Source organism: Neodiprion pinetum, chromosome 3 (genome assembly GCF_021155775.2).
Source record: "Neodiprion pinetum isolate iyNeoPine1 chromosome 3, iyNeoPine1.2, whole genome shotgun sequence".
Taxonomy (NCBI): domain Eukaryota; kingdom Metazoa; phylum Arthropoda; class Insecta; order Hymenoptera; family Diprionidae; genus Neodiprion; species Neodiprion pinetum.
Genome location: NC_060234.1, coordinates 4,317,779 through 4,334,225, shown reverse-complemented (window position 1 = coordinate 4,334,225; position 16,447 = coordinate 4,317,779). Strand labels below are relative to the sequence as shown.

General features: G+C 40.2%; 2 protein-coding genes across 15 annotated transcripts; one reads left to right on the top strand and one right to left on the bottom strand.

The window, feature by feature from the left end:
- Window positions 1-618: 618 nt before the first annotated feature.
- On the bottom strand, window positions 619-4,824 carry LOC124215697 (odorant receptor 13a-like). Of its 10 annotated transcripts, none has more exons than XM_046619387.2 (6): window positions 4,383-4,824; window positions 2,874-3,479; window positions 2,675-2,748; window positions 2,422-2,606; window positions 1,637-2,363; window positions 619-1,277 (listed from the first exon to the last, which is right to left on the bottom strand). In XM_046619387.2, the coding sequence occupies exons 4-6, from the start codon at window positions 2,560-2,562 to the stop codon at window positions 913-915; spliced, it is 1,233 nt and encodes a 410-aa protein (XP_046475343.1). In that variant the 5' UTR covers window positions 2,563-2,606; window positions 2,675-2,748; window positions 2,874-3,479; window positions 4,383-4,824; the 3' UTR covers window positions 619-912. The 10 variants fall into 10 exon arrangements, with proteins under 10 accessions (XP_046475343.1, XP_046475344.1, XP_046475347.1 ...); XM_046619388.2 differs by having other exon boundaries at window positions 2,422-2,748; window positions 2,874-3,193; window positions 3,269-3,479; XM_046619391.2 differs by having other exon boundaries at window positions 2,422-2,748; window positions 2,874-3,044; window positions 3,269-3,479.
- Window positions 4,825-4,982: 158 nt separating this feature from the next.
- Window positions 4,983-16,083, top strand: LOC124215696 (uncharacterized). 5 transcript variants are annotated; one of them, XM_046619379.2, is made up of 8 exons: window positions 4,983-5,173; window positions 5,245-5,341; window positions 12,688-12,882; window positions 13,789-14,207; window positions 14,522-14,833; window positions 14,906-15,107; window positions 15,230-15,442; window positions 15,537-16,083. In XM_046619379.2, exons 1-8 carry the CDS (start codon window positions 5,157-5,159, stop codon window positions 15,615-15,617), a joined length of 1,536 nt encoding a protein of 511 aa, XP_046475335.1. In that variant the 5' UTR covers window positions 4,983-5,156; the 3' UTR covers window positions 15,618-16,083. The 5 variants fall into 5 exon arrangements, with proteins under 5 accessions (XP_046475335.1, XP_046475339.1, XP_046475336.1 ...); XM_046619383.2 differs by lacking the exons at window positions 4,983-5,173; window positions 5,245-5,341 and adding an exon at window positions 7,467-7,594; XM_046619380.2 differs by lacking the exons at window positions 4,983-5,173; window positions 5,245-5,341 and adding an exon at window positions 7,622-7,814.
- The last annotated feature ends 364 nt before the right edge of the window (window positions 16,084-16,447 follow it).

Genomic DNA, 16,447 nt, shown 5'->3' with positions numbered 1-16,447 from the left:
TTATTCAGATTCATGGTAGATATTACTTGCAATACGGTTCATTGTCAGCTTAAAACCCTAGAATTGACGAATGGAATCACAAGATTCAAAGTTCACCATTTGATTGCATGTAATTTCATTATGCGGCGCGTTGTTGTTGACTTTGAGTTAAAGGTGATATTGTTGGTTATCGTCTTCTTAAAATATATTTCGATATCTTCAATTTAACCCCTACCTGTGAGTATATTAAAAATTTTATTCTAACCCAGGTCTAATGCAGCGGTTTTTAGAACGATCACAGGATTAGCGATTATGAATTTTAAATTACTGTTATGAGATCGAAGCCGAGAATGTGACTCGAGAGATTTTTTAGGGTTATCGATTGCTAACTAGAACACGGTTAAAAAAATTTCTAACCGTTACCATGAAAATAAAATTCTTTATAAAAGTCTCAAAAGCCTTTGAATACCAGTTGGTGGACAGTTTTGAAGAAGCTCGATAGTTTTTAGTTTCGGAAAGTTGAATCAAAACTTTAGATCTATAACTATAGAAACGATTAGCAGAACTTCGTATCTACAGAACTGAAAATCAATGTTCTTTGTGTAGTATCTGAGGGTAATTTTCTCGATAAAGAAAAAAAAGGCACGTTTTCCACAGTTTAAGTGTTGCATAAAATATTTGACAATTATCAAACAAGAAGAAACAAGTTTTCCAAAACTTATAAGACGAGAAACACTTGGGTGCTATAACTATGACTCGATTTTGAAATGTTTATTAAATAATATCAACCTGACGTAATGTACTTGTGTTTTATCTTCTACACTAATCAATTACAATCACTTGCAATACACTGTGTTCAGATTACTGTAATTCACGGGACTACGAGGATAAGAAACAATCGCCCAGTACAATCTTGCAAGTGCAATACCGGCGTCAGAAGTATTTCGGCTTGTAAGCAGATCGTTCGACGATAACGCGGAGGAGGGACAAGTAAGACGCTGAAGTTTTCAAGATGACCTTGAAACTCTCGAGTGTCATGAAGAAGAATTTTCCCGCCGATATACGTAACGGGTTCTTGGCGCGAATCATCGCGAAGAGAAGGTCGCGGGCAATATCTGGGGGCAAGTTGTACCAGTGAGTTTCGTAGGCTGCGGAAGCCAGGCCGAGACTCTGACTCTGAAGGTAGTCACCGGCGAAGCAGTAGAGGAACAACTGCCCCAGTATCGCAGTCAGGTACGACATGTACTTTCCTGCACCAAACAGATCTCCGTTTTCAACGCTCAAAATGAACCGGAACCCTGAAAACGAGAACTTCGTTAAATCGAACTTTTTACTTCACACGAAACATAGTCACCATCTTATCGCTTTCCAGCTAGTTACCGATCAGGAAAAACTATGTTTTTGGCAAAAGTAGCTGCAAGGACTCGAGAAGAAAATCTGTTATCATCAAACAGCACAGCATTCTAACAGTTATTCTTATCCGCTCAACTTTTCTCAAAATGACTATCTTTGAATTAAAATATTATGGTGGATACCGAAGACAGATATGAAGAAAACAGTTTAGTGGCTGTTTCCAATGGAATAACGTTTGTCAAGTTACGTTCTCATCAAATTGACAACTGTTCATCCAAGGCTCAAGTTCCCATGGTCTCCTCACCTATTAGACAGATCAGGACGGAACTGAAGAGTAATAGTCCAAGTATGATGACGTTTAAAGTTTCCTCGATATGTAAGGAAAAATCAACTAGTTCGCAGTGACGTTCGCTTAAGATGCGTATCTTCTTTCGAAAAATTCTTGCATCTAAAATGTTAGGCCGAGGAGCATCTGCTGACACGAAGCGGCGCAAATTAATCTGAAGAATTTCCAACTGTCCACAAACGTGCATCGTAAGGAAAAACATAAAGGTATCAACTCCGTAGTTCGCAGTGCATGTGATCATTCCCTGGACACTCTGCAGGACTACAACGATTTCGTATAGCGGTGATAAATCGGTGTTGACCAGGTAATTAGCTCGAATCGGAAGCATTTTGCACGATCCATTCGCGTTACTTCCACTGCAGTTGGATGTAGCCGTCACGGTAACCGCCAGGACAATGTACATGGCATAACTGACGTACAGCAAGGACATCGCGGCGAGAAAGACAGCCTTGCTCCAAGATCGGTGTCTCTTCATCGTCCTGCGAGCCTCGGCGCTTTGAATCCTGTCCCAATCAGCCACCACCAAATTCACGCACGAAACCATACTGTCCCTGTGAATATGCATAATGATCAGCTTGACGATCACCATGTTCACCGTGACGACGCAGGTGAGATTCTCGATCGTTTTGTCCACGTCTCCAATGTTCAGTGCCAAATCGATGTACTCTGGTATGGCCAACGTCACCTGGGAACATTGGGCTGTCGTTTACATCTCGGTGGTAATGGAGATGATAAAATATTACCTGAGTAAGAAGGATAAGTCCCAAGTGGATCGTGTAACGTATTCCCTTCTTTTGAAAGGGCCAAACGCCAAGAAATGACAAATTATATTTGTACATCGTTATGGTGACGCTGCTACTGTCAGGGTTCAACGATAAAGTCATTTTGTATCAAACTTCAATTTTCTCCAATTAATTTTCTCTGAAAACTGACCAGTTAATTCAAATATCGTCAATTTATAGTCACTGATATGCATATTTCAACCTGACTACCGACACATTCTTTATTCACTGCCGATCCGCCCTCTTCGTTTACCCAATCGCGAATTCTCGTATAGGATGCGATTATCGCTAGAAAGAGGATCGGGTAATGAATAGACTCAACCATGAAATTACTCTTCATTTGCATTTTATAGGTACAATACGGTCGAGGTCAAAGCAAATCCGTCGACTGGATGTTTGGGTGTAGATCTTACCATCGGGTGGTTCACACGTCGCGTTTAGACTTGCTGATCGGTTTTTTACAAGGTAACAGTCGCTCGGGTGCTATCTGCAAGTGCCATCTGGTTGTCAGACGCATTGTGAAACTCTTGATCATGCTTTCAGAGTTTCGGGGACATGGAACTTGGGCATCGGGTACATTGTGCCTACGGAATCCACAGGTAGGCTGGTAAATACCGTTGCTCGAGCTACATTTAATGTTAGTATCACCACGATACTCGTTTGTCTCGAGTGCATCCATATTCATAGAGTGCAACAGATGAGATATACCCAATAGAGGAGGTAACACAGTGTCCTGATCATCGGTTATTAGGGTGATTAATGGCTGCTCGTTCAATCATTCGTTTTTGGAAATTGTGCCAGAAAATACCTGAAATTTCATGGTAAGTTGATCGTTGGGTTATCACCGAGCAAGTCGCGCCACATGTGGATCAGAGGCCAGACTGGATCTCAAGTCTCGCGATAATCTGGATGCACTGACATTTGGTGTGTGAAAATTGTTCGTGGCTCATGTATACCGGATGGCCAGCAATCACAGCGAGACGCTTTGCCTGGGTCCGGTCCAAAGTCCCCGCGTGCACCTGGAATGTGACATTTCTGCTAACGATGCAAAAGTGTCTTTCGCTCTTTGCGAGTGTGGTGACACGGTTTGTTTTATCTTTCTCTTTGTCTCGTGGATCGTTTGTAAGCCCACGATCTGGAGGCTTGGATTCCTCGTTAAAATATACGATTATCTATGTGTTTGTCCTAAACCGTTGGACTACTATTACGGCACTGTGCATACCAAACTGGATTAGTATTCTTACCCAGTCCATTCATCAAGGGGCAAATACTTGGAGGGAATTAGAAATGACCTTAATAAAGTATGCGAGGTCTGCTCTACGAATTCTTGGTCAACGATCCAACTTGGAGGTGTTAAATATCAAGTTGGAAGGCAGAGTATCATTGTATTGAATAGTTCTTGGAAAAACAAACTTTTTATGTCAAAAATTGCTCGGCTTTAGTTAGCATTATTGCTGGTACTTGTTTGAATGTTATTGCAATTTTGGTAGTTTCCAAATTGCAAAGTAAATTTTTTGTTGGTAGTTTCCACTTTAACGTACATGCCGCAAGACTTTTTTACCGTGTATGGTGCTTTTTGAGGGATGTAATAATATAAGTATAGTAGTAATAAAATACTTTTCCGTGTTTTAAATATCGCGCCGATACATTTTTAATTTTTTTCCCATCTCAAATAACGTGCAAAGTATAACGGTTCTCTCTCACGATTACTCGCAAAGATTATTATTGTTTCACAGTCGACTGAAGTTACGAGGTATAATGTCCTGCTTCAAGACGACTGGCAGATGCTAAACGGATGGTGCTTCACGCTTTGCAATGCCTTTACCGAGACACAGAGGCTGAGAGATAAGGATGTTACGGTTAAAGCGTGTCTGTGTCAGTCATTGATCAAAGCCCCACAGAGGATAGTCGATCATACGTACATTATTCAATCAGATTTCAAAGGATCGATGGCTCGAACGCTGTTCATATAGACTTCCCATCAATCCCACGCCGCGCAACGAACCCTCCATACATCCAGTGACATGTCCCTTATATTCATGATTCTACCCAGCATTAAAAAACATTCCATTTGCGCGTATTGAGTAACGATTGGAAATCACAATATCCGTTCCAACAGTCAACAACTCGTCGCACGATAATGGTCGAAAGAAATTGATGAGTCTTGATTACGTTATGGTTTCTACTTTTTAATTCTGTTTTTTTTTTTTTTTTTTTTTTATTCTCCCGAGGCAGCTGATTTTTATTTATACGAATACTGTTCCATCACTGCCCAGTCAGCGAAAGTGTCGACAGATTACATCTGCAATGCCGTATGCGCGATTGGAGTTGGAATGGATCGCAACGATTGACGGGCTCTCGTTACGCATACGTGATTACAAAACAACGATTGCAACCCTGTAAATATACGCTTCGGGTGATAAGGCTGAGCAAAAACCGGATGCCTTAGTTAATTATCGCAATTCTACAGAAGCCGATCGATTATTACGAGTTCATAATTCAATGCACGTCAGTCGAACCGGTTTTTCCAATATCGCGATTGTTTTATCGCGTTTTTGTGCCAGGAGTCCTCATACGAATCCTAACCCAGTTTCGGTTATGAATAATTCGTTCCTGGCTGCTAGTAAAAGTAATATAATTGCTGATTGAAACTACGATTAAAATTACCGTGGCTAACCTCTTCAGACACGAGTGAAATGCACTCAACCGTCACGTAATGATTTATTAGGTTTCCAACCGAACAGAAGTCTGCTCGAACATCTTTACTTTTTTTCTTCATTTCAGTGTTTATGTCGGCAGAACGATTCTCGGGAAGAGATTAATCGGTACTTTTCGTGACCAATGCATGATAATGATCTTGCAGAGTTCAATGATCCTGAGTGTGAGTAGGATGATTAATACGATTGTTTACCGCATGTGAGTAATACTATTGTTGAATTATCGAGTCGCACGTTATAATTAATGGCTTTGATCCATTCTTATTAGGGTTACAGGTTTAGAATGAAATTTCATCCGGACACAATCTGTATTTCGAGATACCCGTTATTCTGAAAATTCTCGTCGTATGACAGAAGACAAAAACCGTCTTTTTGCAAACTGCGTTACAAAGGCAGCGTATATGAATCCCACAAAATTGTAAAAAAAAAGGAAGTATATTGATGTGACTCGCTATAAAGATCTGCAGTTTCGTCATGTTTTTGCAACGAAAGCGGCGTATGTAGCTTGCCGATACATTAATCTGTGGAAATTTGATCATGTCAAAAACTATCTTTTTGGCAAAAGTAGCTGCAAAGACTCAAGAAGAAGATATATTATCATCAAATATCACAGTATTCTGGCAGTTATTCTTATCCACTCAACTTTTTTCAAAATGAATATCTTTGATTTAAAATATTATAGTGGATACCGAAGACAGTCATGAAGAAAATAGTTCAGTGACTGTTCCCAACGGAATGACGTTTGTCAAGTTATGTTCTTTTCAAATTGACGACTGCCCAATGCTCATCTGAGACTCAAGTCCCGATGGTCTCCTCACCTATTATACGAATCATGACGGAACTGACGAGTAATAAATGACGCTGCTACTGTCTGGGTACGATGATGAAGTCATTTTGTACGCGACTCGAATTCGGTCCAATTAGTTTCCACTGAAAACTGACCAGTGAATTCCAGTAGCGTCAATGTATAGACACCGATATGCATACTTTAACCTGACTAGTGACACATTTTTATTCATTGATGATCCGCCCTCTTCATTTACGCAAACGCGAATTCTCGTGTAGGATACGATTATTGCTAGAAAGAGGACCGGGTAATGAGTAGACCTGACCATGAAATTACTCCTCATTTGCATTTCATAGCTACAATACCATCGAGGTCAAGGCGAATCCGACGAATGGATGTTTGGTTATGAATTTTACCTAGTCTAGTCTCATTGGTCGGTTTTTTAAACGGTAATAGATACGCAGATCCTATCTACAAGTGTCTTCTAATTGTAAGGTACCTTTTGAAACTCTTGATCATATCTCTTCAGAAGTTCGTGACGTGCTCCAGATCGGTCGAAAATTCTGACCTAACCACAGTTCCAGTCCCTTTGTCGCGAGAAGATTTAGCCTCATGCGACGTCTGATGAGCAGTCATTGTACCGTTAATCCCTTAACCAAGTAAATAACAGACGCTTAGCATTTATCAAACTATAAAAATTGATAAACAGTTTTAAAGTGCTTTAAGGTTTTTAACATCGTTGAAAATTCACCGTTTGACACATTTGCTCAAATACGTCATTCACGCTACCAGTGAATGTAAGGAAATTGAAAGATCAACTTTACGTCGGTACGTGTTAATTTCAACGGAATATTTTTTAAACTTGCACAAATTACGCTAGACGTTACGCGTAATCGGTGTATAAATGGATCTTGATTCGGAATAAAGAAACGGTAAGCGAAGAGACAAAGAATGCGATACTACGGTACTATGTATAAGAAATTCCGGCGATCTTTCAATGGATTTCCTTCTCTCTCTCTCTCTGAAGTCGAAACTGCGAAATTATTTAAACAGTCTGAGAAATTCTTACAACTATATCAGAAGCACTTATGCCTTATATTTTGATATCCTTTATTTTCTACTTATGTTCTCTATTTTGTATTGTGGTAGAGTAGTATGAGTTATATATTTAGTTCAAAGTTATTATACATTTTTTTTAAACGTTTATATTTCTTATGTATTTTTTTTTCATACATATCATCGAGAGTAAGTACCATTCATTGTACACCGGAGTTGTCCCTAGGGGGCTCACCACTCCAGGACATTCTTAAATAAACGCCTTTCTCTCTCTCTCTCTCTCTTTCTCTTTTTCTCTCTTTTTTCTCTCTGGCTAATTTCGCGCCGGTCACTGCGGGTACAAATTTACACATTCTTACTAAATAAGCGCGTGCCTTGCGTAGCTGGCCGCGATGGTCATCGAAGGCAGGTAGAGGCGGCGCAGAGTAGAGTGACCGTTCCCTAATTTTCATCGGGTCAGTGACTCGCCTAAGAAGCGAGTCCGAAACTCACGCCGTGAGAGAACCGACCGTCAGAGTCTCGGAGAGCTGGAACCTGGGCATCAGGTACATACCTACGGGGCCCAGGTAGGCTGGTAAGTACCGTTGCTCGAGCCACGTTCAATGTCAGTATCGCCACGGCGCTAGTCTCGTCTGCCTCGAGTGCATCGACAATCACAGTGCGAAACAGATGAGAAATACCCAATAGAGGAGGTAACACAGTGTCCTGATCATCGGTTATTAAGGGTGATTAATTGCTGCTCGTTCGATCATTCGTTTTTGGAAATTGTGCCAGGAAACACCTGAAATTTCATGGTAAGTTGATCGTTGGGTTATCACCGAGCAAGTCGCGCCACATGTCGATCAGAGGCCAGACTGGATCTCAAGTCTCGCGATAATCTGGATGCACTGACATTTGGTGCGTGAAAATTGTTCGTGGCTCATGTGTACCGGATGGCCAGCAATCACAGCGAGACGCTTTGCCTGGGTCCGGTCCAAAGTCCCCGCGTGCACCTGGAATGTGACATTTCTGCTAACGATGCAAAAGTGTCTTTCGCCCTTTGCGAGTGTGGTGACACGGTTTGTTTTTTCTTTATCTTTGTCTCGCGGATCGTTTGTAAGTCCACGATCTGGAGGCTTGGATTCCTCGTTAAAATATACCATTTTCTATTTGCTTGTCCTAAACCGTTGGACTACTATTACGGCACTGTGAATACCAAACTGCATTCTTGCCCAGGCTATTCATCAAGGGGTTAGAATTGACTTTCATAAGGTATACCAGGTCTGGTCTACGAATCGTCGGTCGACGATCTAAGTTTGCGGTGTGAAATATCAAGTTGCAACATAGGATATCACAGTGATCGTTGGATAGACGGAATCGAAAAAGAATCAGTAAAACTCTCGGAAGTCTTCACTGTGTTTTGAGTCTTCTTGTTGTTAACAGTTTGTTAACAGAGATTGTGAAGTAGAATTAACAATAAAATAAATTCGTTAGTGCACCTAAACTGCATAGCTCTTCGAGAATTCATCGGCTCATTATTTGAACTGCAGATATGAAAGATTTTTCAAGTTCTCTGGTCTTGTGGACAGAATTGATAAATTTTAGCAGGAATAATTTGTAAATCTTTCTTCATCAACCGCGAACTCAAGCTTAAGATATTATACAAGGACGTGAAAATACCGGACTCTTTCAATATATTTTTCCTCTTTATTTTTCAAAATCGAATTGAAAATGTGGTTAATAAATTAGTGTAACACTTGAAAAGATAACGTTACTTCTAGTCACCGTAAAAATTACATCGAGTTTCAACTGCAGATATAGAAATCCGCGAAAGCTATTAATTTACGTCGTGTATCGAAGTCAATTCAGAACAGGGGCATGAATGATAGTCTTCTAATCATCGATAAATATTCATTGATGCTCGCGCAGCTAAAATTTTGCACTGTGTACAAATGACCGTTGTATTGGGTAGTTAAAAAATGAGTATAATCTGATTTGTAAATTATTGAAGGAGGAAAAAAACTTGATATCTCGAATCGCTGTAACGTTACCAAAAAGTCTTTCGAATAATATTTACGAACTTTGTTGAGCAATATTTAAAGTAAAAACGTGAATGATAAATTAAATAACCTGAAGCGGTGAAAGAAATAATATAAATATGTTTCGCAAAAGACAAAGCAACGGTTTCAATAACCACACTCGGACAAATGTTTGTACAAGTTTGTTTCGAGCAAATAAATTTTATTTGAACACGGCTTGTTGAATAATTCATTTAGCATAACCAAACACAAGTTATGTGATACGATAAAATTTTGTTTTACCGTTACAATAAAAACTGTCTATGGAACGATTTCAACTTGAATGCAAGTAATTAATTATTTTTTTCCCCGCAAGGTGTATTTTTTGATGACACACAATTGTTCGAATATCGCATAACCTACTCCTGGAGCCGTGGTAAAGAAATTCCGACAAACGATAAGGAAATTTTCTTTGTGCACTATATTTTTAACGAACTCATACATACAGGAAACCGGTTATTGAACGACGTTACTTTTCAGAAATACTAGTATTTGCTATCTGCTAACACAAGGGTGCACTTACCCATAATGCATTTGCGATAACCTCTACGCAAACGTAAGCCAATCGTCCTCGTTATACTCGAATTTACAAATGAGAGAAATACAATTTTCACATTTTTCAGTTCCTAAAGTTTTCATTTTGACTTCGCACACCGACAACCATTCCCGTCATGGAAGTTTGTTAGAATCCACTTGGTAGATAAATCTATAGAACACAAATAAATAAAATATCATTCTCGTCAATAATTAGTCTCGTTTTTGTTTTATCAAAAATTATCCTAGGATTACGAATTATTATCTAACTAAAAGAAAAACTGAACAATTGGCGAACGTTCAACCATCGAATCAATTAGCGTTATTTTTCAAGACTCGAAGTGGACGAGGAACAACCGTTAGATGTATCGAAAATACGTTCGTGCGTCGTATATATTCGATTGGCAAATACGCAAGAAAGATATTTCGCACACTTTTCTCACGGCTCGTATCTACGAACATTAGCAAAGTTTGCTTTTGGCAATAATTTTCTAAAGAAACTATTTTGCCCGCCATGGATCTTTCAATACAATTATTCTCCCGTCCGTTTCTCTCTTTCTCTCTCTCTCCATCTCACACGTGGCCTCATTTATTTCAACACTGTTATTTCAGAAGATGATTAGAACTTCGTAGGTATGAATTACACAACGTGCATCGAGAACTTGTTTCGAAAATTACGCGTTCGACAGGGCAATCAAGATTAGCGTATGCAGGCTTAATAAGTACCGCGGAGTTGTTCGATTATGTACAATTTCGAGTTGAATAGGCACCTACAGATAGTCGGATAAATTTTAAAAGGTCGTCCTTCGAAACTTTATCGGAATATATTATACACCGACATAATCGTCAGCACGCATATCGACACGTACCCGATGAATTTGGTGCGCATTAAATTCGCCATTGGTAGAGAACCGTTACATTGGCGTCTAACAATGCATGCACGTCTCCAAGGCCCACACGATCACTTCCCATTAACTTTTTTTCCAACTGCAACAATATCGCAAAACAAATTGATCCGTGCCAATCACACTCCAAGCCACACAAGACATAAAATTATGTGAAAACAACGTTTTTTATCTCGATTACAGCGCCGATTCAATTATTTTTTTTAATAAATCCCCAGGGAATGGATGTCGTTTAGAATCATGTGAATACGACTCATCTCACCTGTCCAAGCATCGTGTAACAGATTGCCTGTCGCGTCGATGCACATTCATCTTAATTTCTTTTTACTACTACTTTTTTTTCGCGGATCCCCTCAGAGTAAAAAAAAAGTTCGTTAATTTTTACCAAAAAATTTTTGCCAATTATTTATGTTTAAGATGAAAGTGACGGGCGCGTAGCGGAATTATTTCTTTCAGGATTCAAGCCTCGATTCTGATGTCAACTTTTATTATGATTCTGGACAGTTTGCTGGATTTTAGAATTTTTTATTAATTGACTTTTGCTCCATTTCGTACGAAACAAAATTTTAAAGAAATCGTTTTCAAGTAAACAAAAGTTTTTCTTTCGGAGAATCATCCAAGAATGTAAAAAATTTCCAACTCTTCTTCTTCGCAATGCGATTCGATATTCGTTTGGAAAATTTCTTGAATTAATCGACAATTTTGAAACTGACAAAAATGTCAGTTTGTATGGTAAAATTCATAAAATTCGTAACCTGTTTCGTATATTCACTAAAGAAACAAAAATAATGCTGACTTCGATCCGTTGGTTTTTTAACAATCGTCATAAAAATTCATTTATCAGTCATTCCGCCTTTTTTTTTTTTGTTTTGTTTTGTTTTTTCCTTGAGTGCGGACAAGTCCCGCGGGGTCGAGTTGCGCGGGTCAGTGTACAGTCTAGATTTGAATGACCAGCAATCTTCGACCGAACGTTTCAGGCCCGCGAAGTGCCAGAGAGAAGACAATGTAAGCACTGTGATGTTGGGAGTAGAAAATAGGCATGCACGATACGCTTTATACCAAATCGGTCGTTGTGGGCTAACGGTGATATTGTAATAAAATAATGATGGTAGGATAAAATTTCTATAAACCAAAAGGTCAGAAAAAGAAAAACAAACACGTCGGTGGATATTAAACACGATAGCGCTGAACGAACGGGTTAAGGTCAAAGTCCAATTTTGGCCATTCTGTACTTGGGAGGTTCCGGGATTTTGACCTTTCGCGTCGTTATTTATAAACTTGGATTCGTAGATTTTCGACAAAGGCACGAGTCTGAGATTAGAAAAGTCCGCTTTTCGACTGTTCGGTATTTTCGCAAATCGACATTTTGCCTTTTTGCCAAAACGAAAAAAAAAAAAAATAAATAAATAATAATTCGGTATTAATAAATGAATTTATTTATACACTTTTGCGTTCTCAATTTTTACTTTTCGACAAGTTTTCGTATCTATGGTGTTTCTGAGTTTTTACCCGTCGCTAGTTTGACTTTCGGTATTTCATCCCGTCGATTTTTTTGGTCATTCGTATTTTTATACCCCACCCGAGCTGAACTTTATAATGACTAAAAAATTCGGATATGACTAAGAAGATACCGTTGCTTCATATTGACGCATGAAACGTATATTCTCGGGGGAAAAAAACGTCATCTATCTTTCTCTTTCTCTCTCTCTCTTCTCTCCTTTTCCTTTAACTCGACTTTCAGGTCCGGGAATTTGATATCCGCTTAACCGCCGCACAATAACGCGCCGATCTTGAGCCGGCGCTAATTCCTGACCTAAGCCTAACCTGACTTCGTCAGCGCAGTTCCATCGAAATTATACTGCATTAATTAGCCGTCCGTCAGAACAAACCTAGCCGGTCGTTAGTCGTGGTTCGTAAGCGGCTCTGTCGTCACTTGGAGTCCCGCTATCGCGTATAACAACGGTAAAAATTCGAATCGCTCAACGACTTCCTGAGACACGAGAAGCGCCAGCAGCGAGCGGTTTCGAGACGTCGATTTCGGGCCTCTAAAAAACCACAAACCGCTCTTTTTGACTTCAAATTAGGTATCGGAATTCGCGTATCGAACTCGACTCGAGATTCCGCCGAGCCTTTCGACCCAGACGAGTCTGTGACCTCAGTTTTTGTTTCAGTTTTACACCATGCGGATCATCAGGATAGCGATATTCTTCCTCTGCGCAGGACTCGTATCCTGCGAAGAAGATTCCGAAGGCGATGCTGCGGCCGCATTGGTCGAAGCTGCTCGGGCTCTTTTTAACGACAAGGAAACTGTCGGAGGACTTCAAGGCATGGCAAGTGCTTTCATGCAATCCGGTGCCGGAAAGCAGGTGAGGATTCACACCGAAATCGTCGCCAAATTAGACGCTTTTTAGTCACGATCTCGGTAACGGGAATTTTCGCCGCTAAAGTTACGGCTGTGTTATTTATGCCGTTTACAACACTGTTCGGATTCCAATGAATTCTGTAAACACGTTTGATATCCATGAACTTATATTCGCGTCATTCGAGGTTTAGTTGAATCTGTAAAATCTCACGGGACTTGATAAAATGCTAATGGCGGCAAACAATAACACAAGTTAAACTCGTAAAATAAGCATTGTATTGCAGAGTTTAATGTTCAAAAACTTGGGAATGTAACGTTCAATGAGAAAATTTCTCTCAAACTGATTACACACTTTGGTGATCTGTGCTACTCCTGTATGTGGAAAAAAATTATCTTGAAGTCATGCTCATAAGATAGTAAAAAATATTGGATTTCAATTTTTTCAAACAATGACGCACCTTTGGAGAAAATTTAAAAAAAAAAAAAAAATTGCACAGCATCTCTCTAAGTCCACCGGAAATCAGCAACTTGAATGTTTAGAAGGTAGAGCTTACTACTGAAAAATGTAAAAAAAATCCTCAACATGTGCTCAGATGTCTATTGGATCTGCAATTTTTTTAACAATTTTTCAAGTAAGAACAGCGAATATATCGTAAAAACTGAACATCTCGTTTTTTTTTTTTTACGATAACTCAGAGTAAAATGGAGTTACAAGACTGAAATTTGTTACGAGTCAGTCATTTACAAACCGAACGCAATAGGTCACCTGCAGAAACCATTTCGAGTTGGGGCACTTTCGGCGTGCTTACTCGTCTATAGCCTATTTTTCATTCGATAAACTTGATGAAACTTCATATGTATGTGTATACAAGACAGTTGATTGTTTACCACAAATCTTGTAAATTTTAAGGTGAACGAGATGCTGGCAGGTGGAAACGGAAACGGAGCCGGTCAAATTTTGTCCGGTATCGGAAGTCTTCTAGCCGGTGCCGGTGGCCGGGGTGGAGGTAATCCATTGGTCAACAGCGTACTCGAGAGTTTCATGCAAAGTGGTAAAGGAGCATCGAGGAGCAGACGAGAATCCGAAAGCGAGGGAAACGGGGGCTTCGACTTTGAGACCATGGTCAACATGGCCAGCATGTTCATGGGAGACAATCCCGGCGCCAACGCTGAGGGTATCATGGGATTCCTACCCATGCTGCTCCAGAACTTTGGAGGCGATGGTTCCGCCGGAGGCAGCAGCGGTGTCAAGAAGCACGACCATTCCGGACACTCCTGGTTCCTGCCTCCGATCTTAGAGAACGCTCACATCATGTGGGAACACTTTAGGTGCGGCTCGACTCCGAGAGGATAACCACTCCTGAAGTCAGGTGTACACCCCGTGAGAAAAAGTCGTGTAAAGTCATTCAGAGTCACTTCCGTCAAATCATGAAGTCGCTTCAAGTCAGTTGAAATCGCCCAGAGTCTTGTGAAGTTACGTGAAGTCACCTGAAGTCATGGTGGATGTTAAAGCATCGAAATCGTCAAGGCAGATGTACACTGATCTTGAGGAGTGGTGGTCATCCGCTCGCTTGACTGTCTCTGTTCAGTGTTAATGGTGAAATTTTCTTAATTTCAAAAATCTGATAACCTACCTCTTTCAGTAACTCGGAGCTTGGACAAACTCTGTGGAAAAACAGCGGGCTGGCTAATATCGTTGGTACAATGACCAACCAGGACGGTAGTCTGCAGTACGAGAAGATATTCCAGAGCTTCGAGAATCCAAGTTTTCGACGTCGGTGGGTCAGGAGCTTGACGAACTACGTTGCTGATTGGATTTCCCACGTTTCAGACCCCGCCACGCGACAGCGGTATCTCACGACCGTTCAGTACGTTGGAAACGGGTTCCTAAAGTCCCAAGGATACCCAAAGTCCGCTATGTTCGATCCTGCCAAGCCAGCGGAGAGTCTGTCCAGGTTGGTATTGCAAACAGAATTTGACTTGGCACAAGCTTATTACGTTCTCTAAAATTCGATGCTTCCTTTCAGGCTTACCGACGCAACGGCCAAACGGTTCCTCAACATGAAGATAGACAGTCAAAAGTACGTCAGGCCGGCTTTGGCCTACTTTCAGGAACTGACCAGTCTGGCTTCGCAGAAGGGATTCATCGTCTCTCACATAAACGCCAACGAGCTCAGCAACAAGCTCAGTAACACCATGAACAACGATTTCATCGAGCCCTTGCTAAAGGTGAGCTTGTTTATGATCTCTCATTAAGAACGACAAGCTCGATTTTCTTGCTACTGTAATCACTGCCTCCACATACCCGCCACTTGGTCGAGATACTAGTTAGCAAAATTTTACTTCCTCAGGTATACCGAGCCTACAAGTGGGGCACGAAAAGGCCAGAGTGTGCAGCCCACATTCTCTGCGTCATCAACGAAAAGGACAAGGAACCGTCACCGACGCTTCGTCAAGGACTAACAAGGTTCGCGAGTTACCCGGCCGCTTGGTTCCTCAGCAACAGAATAGGCCAAAATTTCTGGACTCTTTACGCGGCGGTCAGCGAAAGCGAACGTTGCTTTGTAAGTTGGGGAAACTGATTGGTTCCAATGGTTATCCACATTAATTTCGAATTGACGGTGTGAGTTGATTCCGGGATTCTTTGTTCATTTTCAGGCCAAGCACCCGGTCGACTGCAGCGATTTTCACGAAGAAGAAGTCAGGGTGACAACCGAGGCGATACACAGTGAACTTTAATTAAGCACGAGCTTGTATGTTTTTACGAATCACGAGTTTTCTGGTGATAAAAGACTTTGACAGTGTCATTATCGATGATTCATATAAGACGTACGTCCGTTTGTTCGTTCGCCTATTAACTTATCATCTTCGTATCAGGAATTTTAATGCTCGGCCGTACTTAAGCTGCGGATTGAACAGCATGAACGAAATTCGCGATATGAAAAATGTCGCGTATACAATGTTGTAGTATTATGTTGATAAATTAACGACCAGAGGCATTTTTTTCTGTTTCTTTTGTTTTTATGTATACTTTTAAGAATTTTTAATTCTATCGTTATCATTATTATTATATATGTACGTATGTTTTCTCTACATATAGCGTATTATTATCACTAATTTGATATAGTTTATATCAATCTCTACCATCTTGTATTGTATATTTAACTATTTAAGTTGTGCAATATAATGATCAATAGGTGCTCTATATAGCATTTTCTTTATCGGATCGGCGCGATTTCGCCAATCATTTTTGTCGTTAAAAATCGTTATTATATATAATATATTAGGGTGGTTCAAAATAAAAAAAAATTTCGTTTTTCCAACGGGCCACACCTGAAATAGTTAGTTTAGGTAGAAACAAAAATTCTGACGAAAGGTGAGCATAGTCGGTTGAGTGGAAGATCGGGCACATTTGATTTTTAATCTTTTTTTCCTTTTTATCGAATTTATGATGGTTAATTGTTGGTAAACATTTTTTTCGTGTTTACAGCTGTCAGCGGATCAGTTTGTGTCTTAAATAAGATGCTTCTGCAACTCTTTAGTTGATATTTAATATTTTAATTTAACTA

Coding starts and splice junctions, on each gene's coding strand:
- LOC124215697 (XM_046619384.2), bottom strand. CDS start 2,562: ATGACTTTATCGTTGAACCCTGACAGTAGCAGCGTCACCATAACGATG. Junction 2,364..2,421: donor GACTTATCCTTCTTACTCAG/GTAATATTTTAT, acceptor CAATGTTCCCAG/GTGACGTTGGCCATACCAGA. Junction 1,278..1,636: donor CGTCCTGATCTGTCTAATAG/GTGAGGAGACCA, acceptor TCTCGTTTTCAG/GGTTCCGGTTCATTTTGAGC.
- LOC124215696 (XM_069134453.1), top strand. CDS start 7,953: ATGGCCAGCAATCACAGCGAGACGCTTTGCCTGGGTCCGGTCCAAAGT. Junction 8,079..12,687: donor TTTGCGAGTGTGGTGACACG/GTTTGTTTTTTC, acceptor TTTTTGTTTCAG/TTTTACACCATGCGGATCAT. Junction 15,443..15,536: donor GCGAAAGCGAACGTTGCTTT/GTAAGTTGGGGA, acceptor GTTCATTTTCAG/GCCAAGCACCCGGTCGACTG.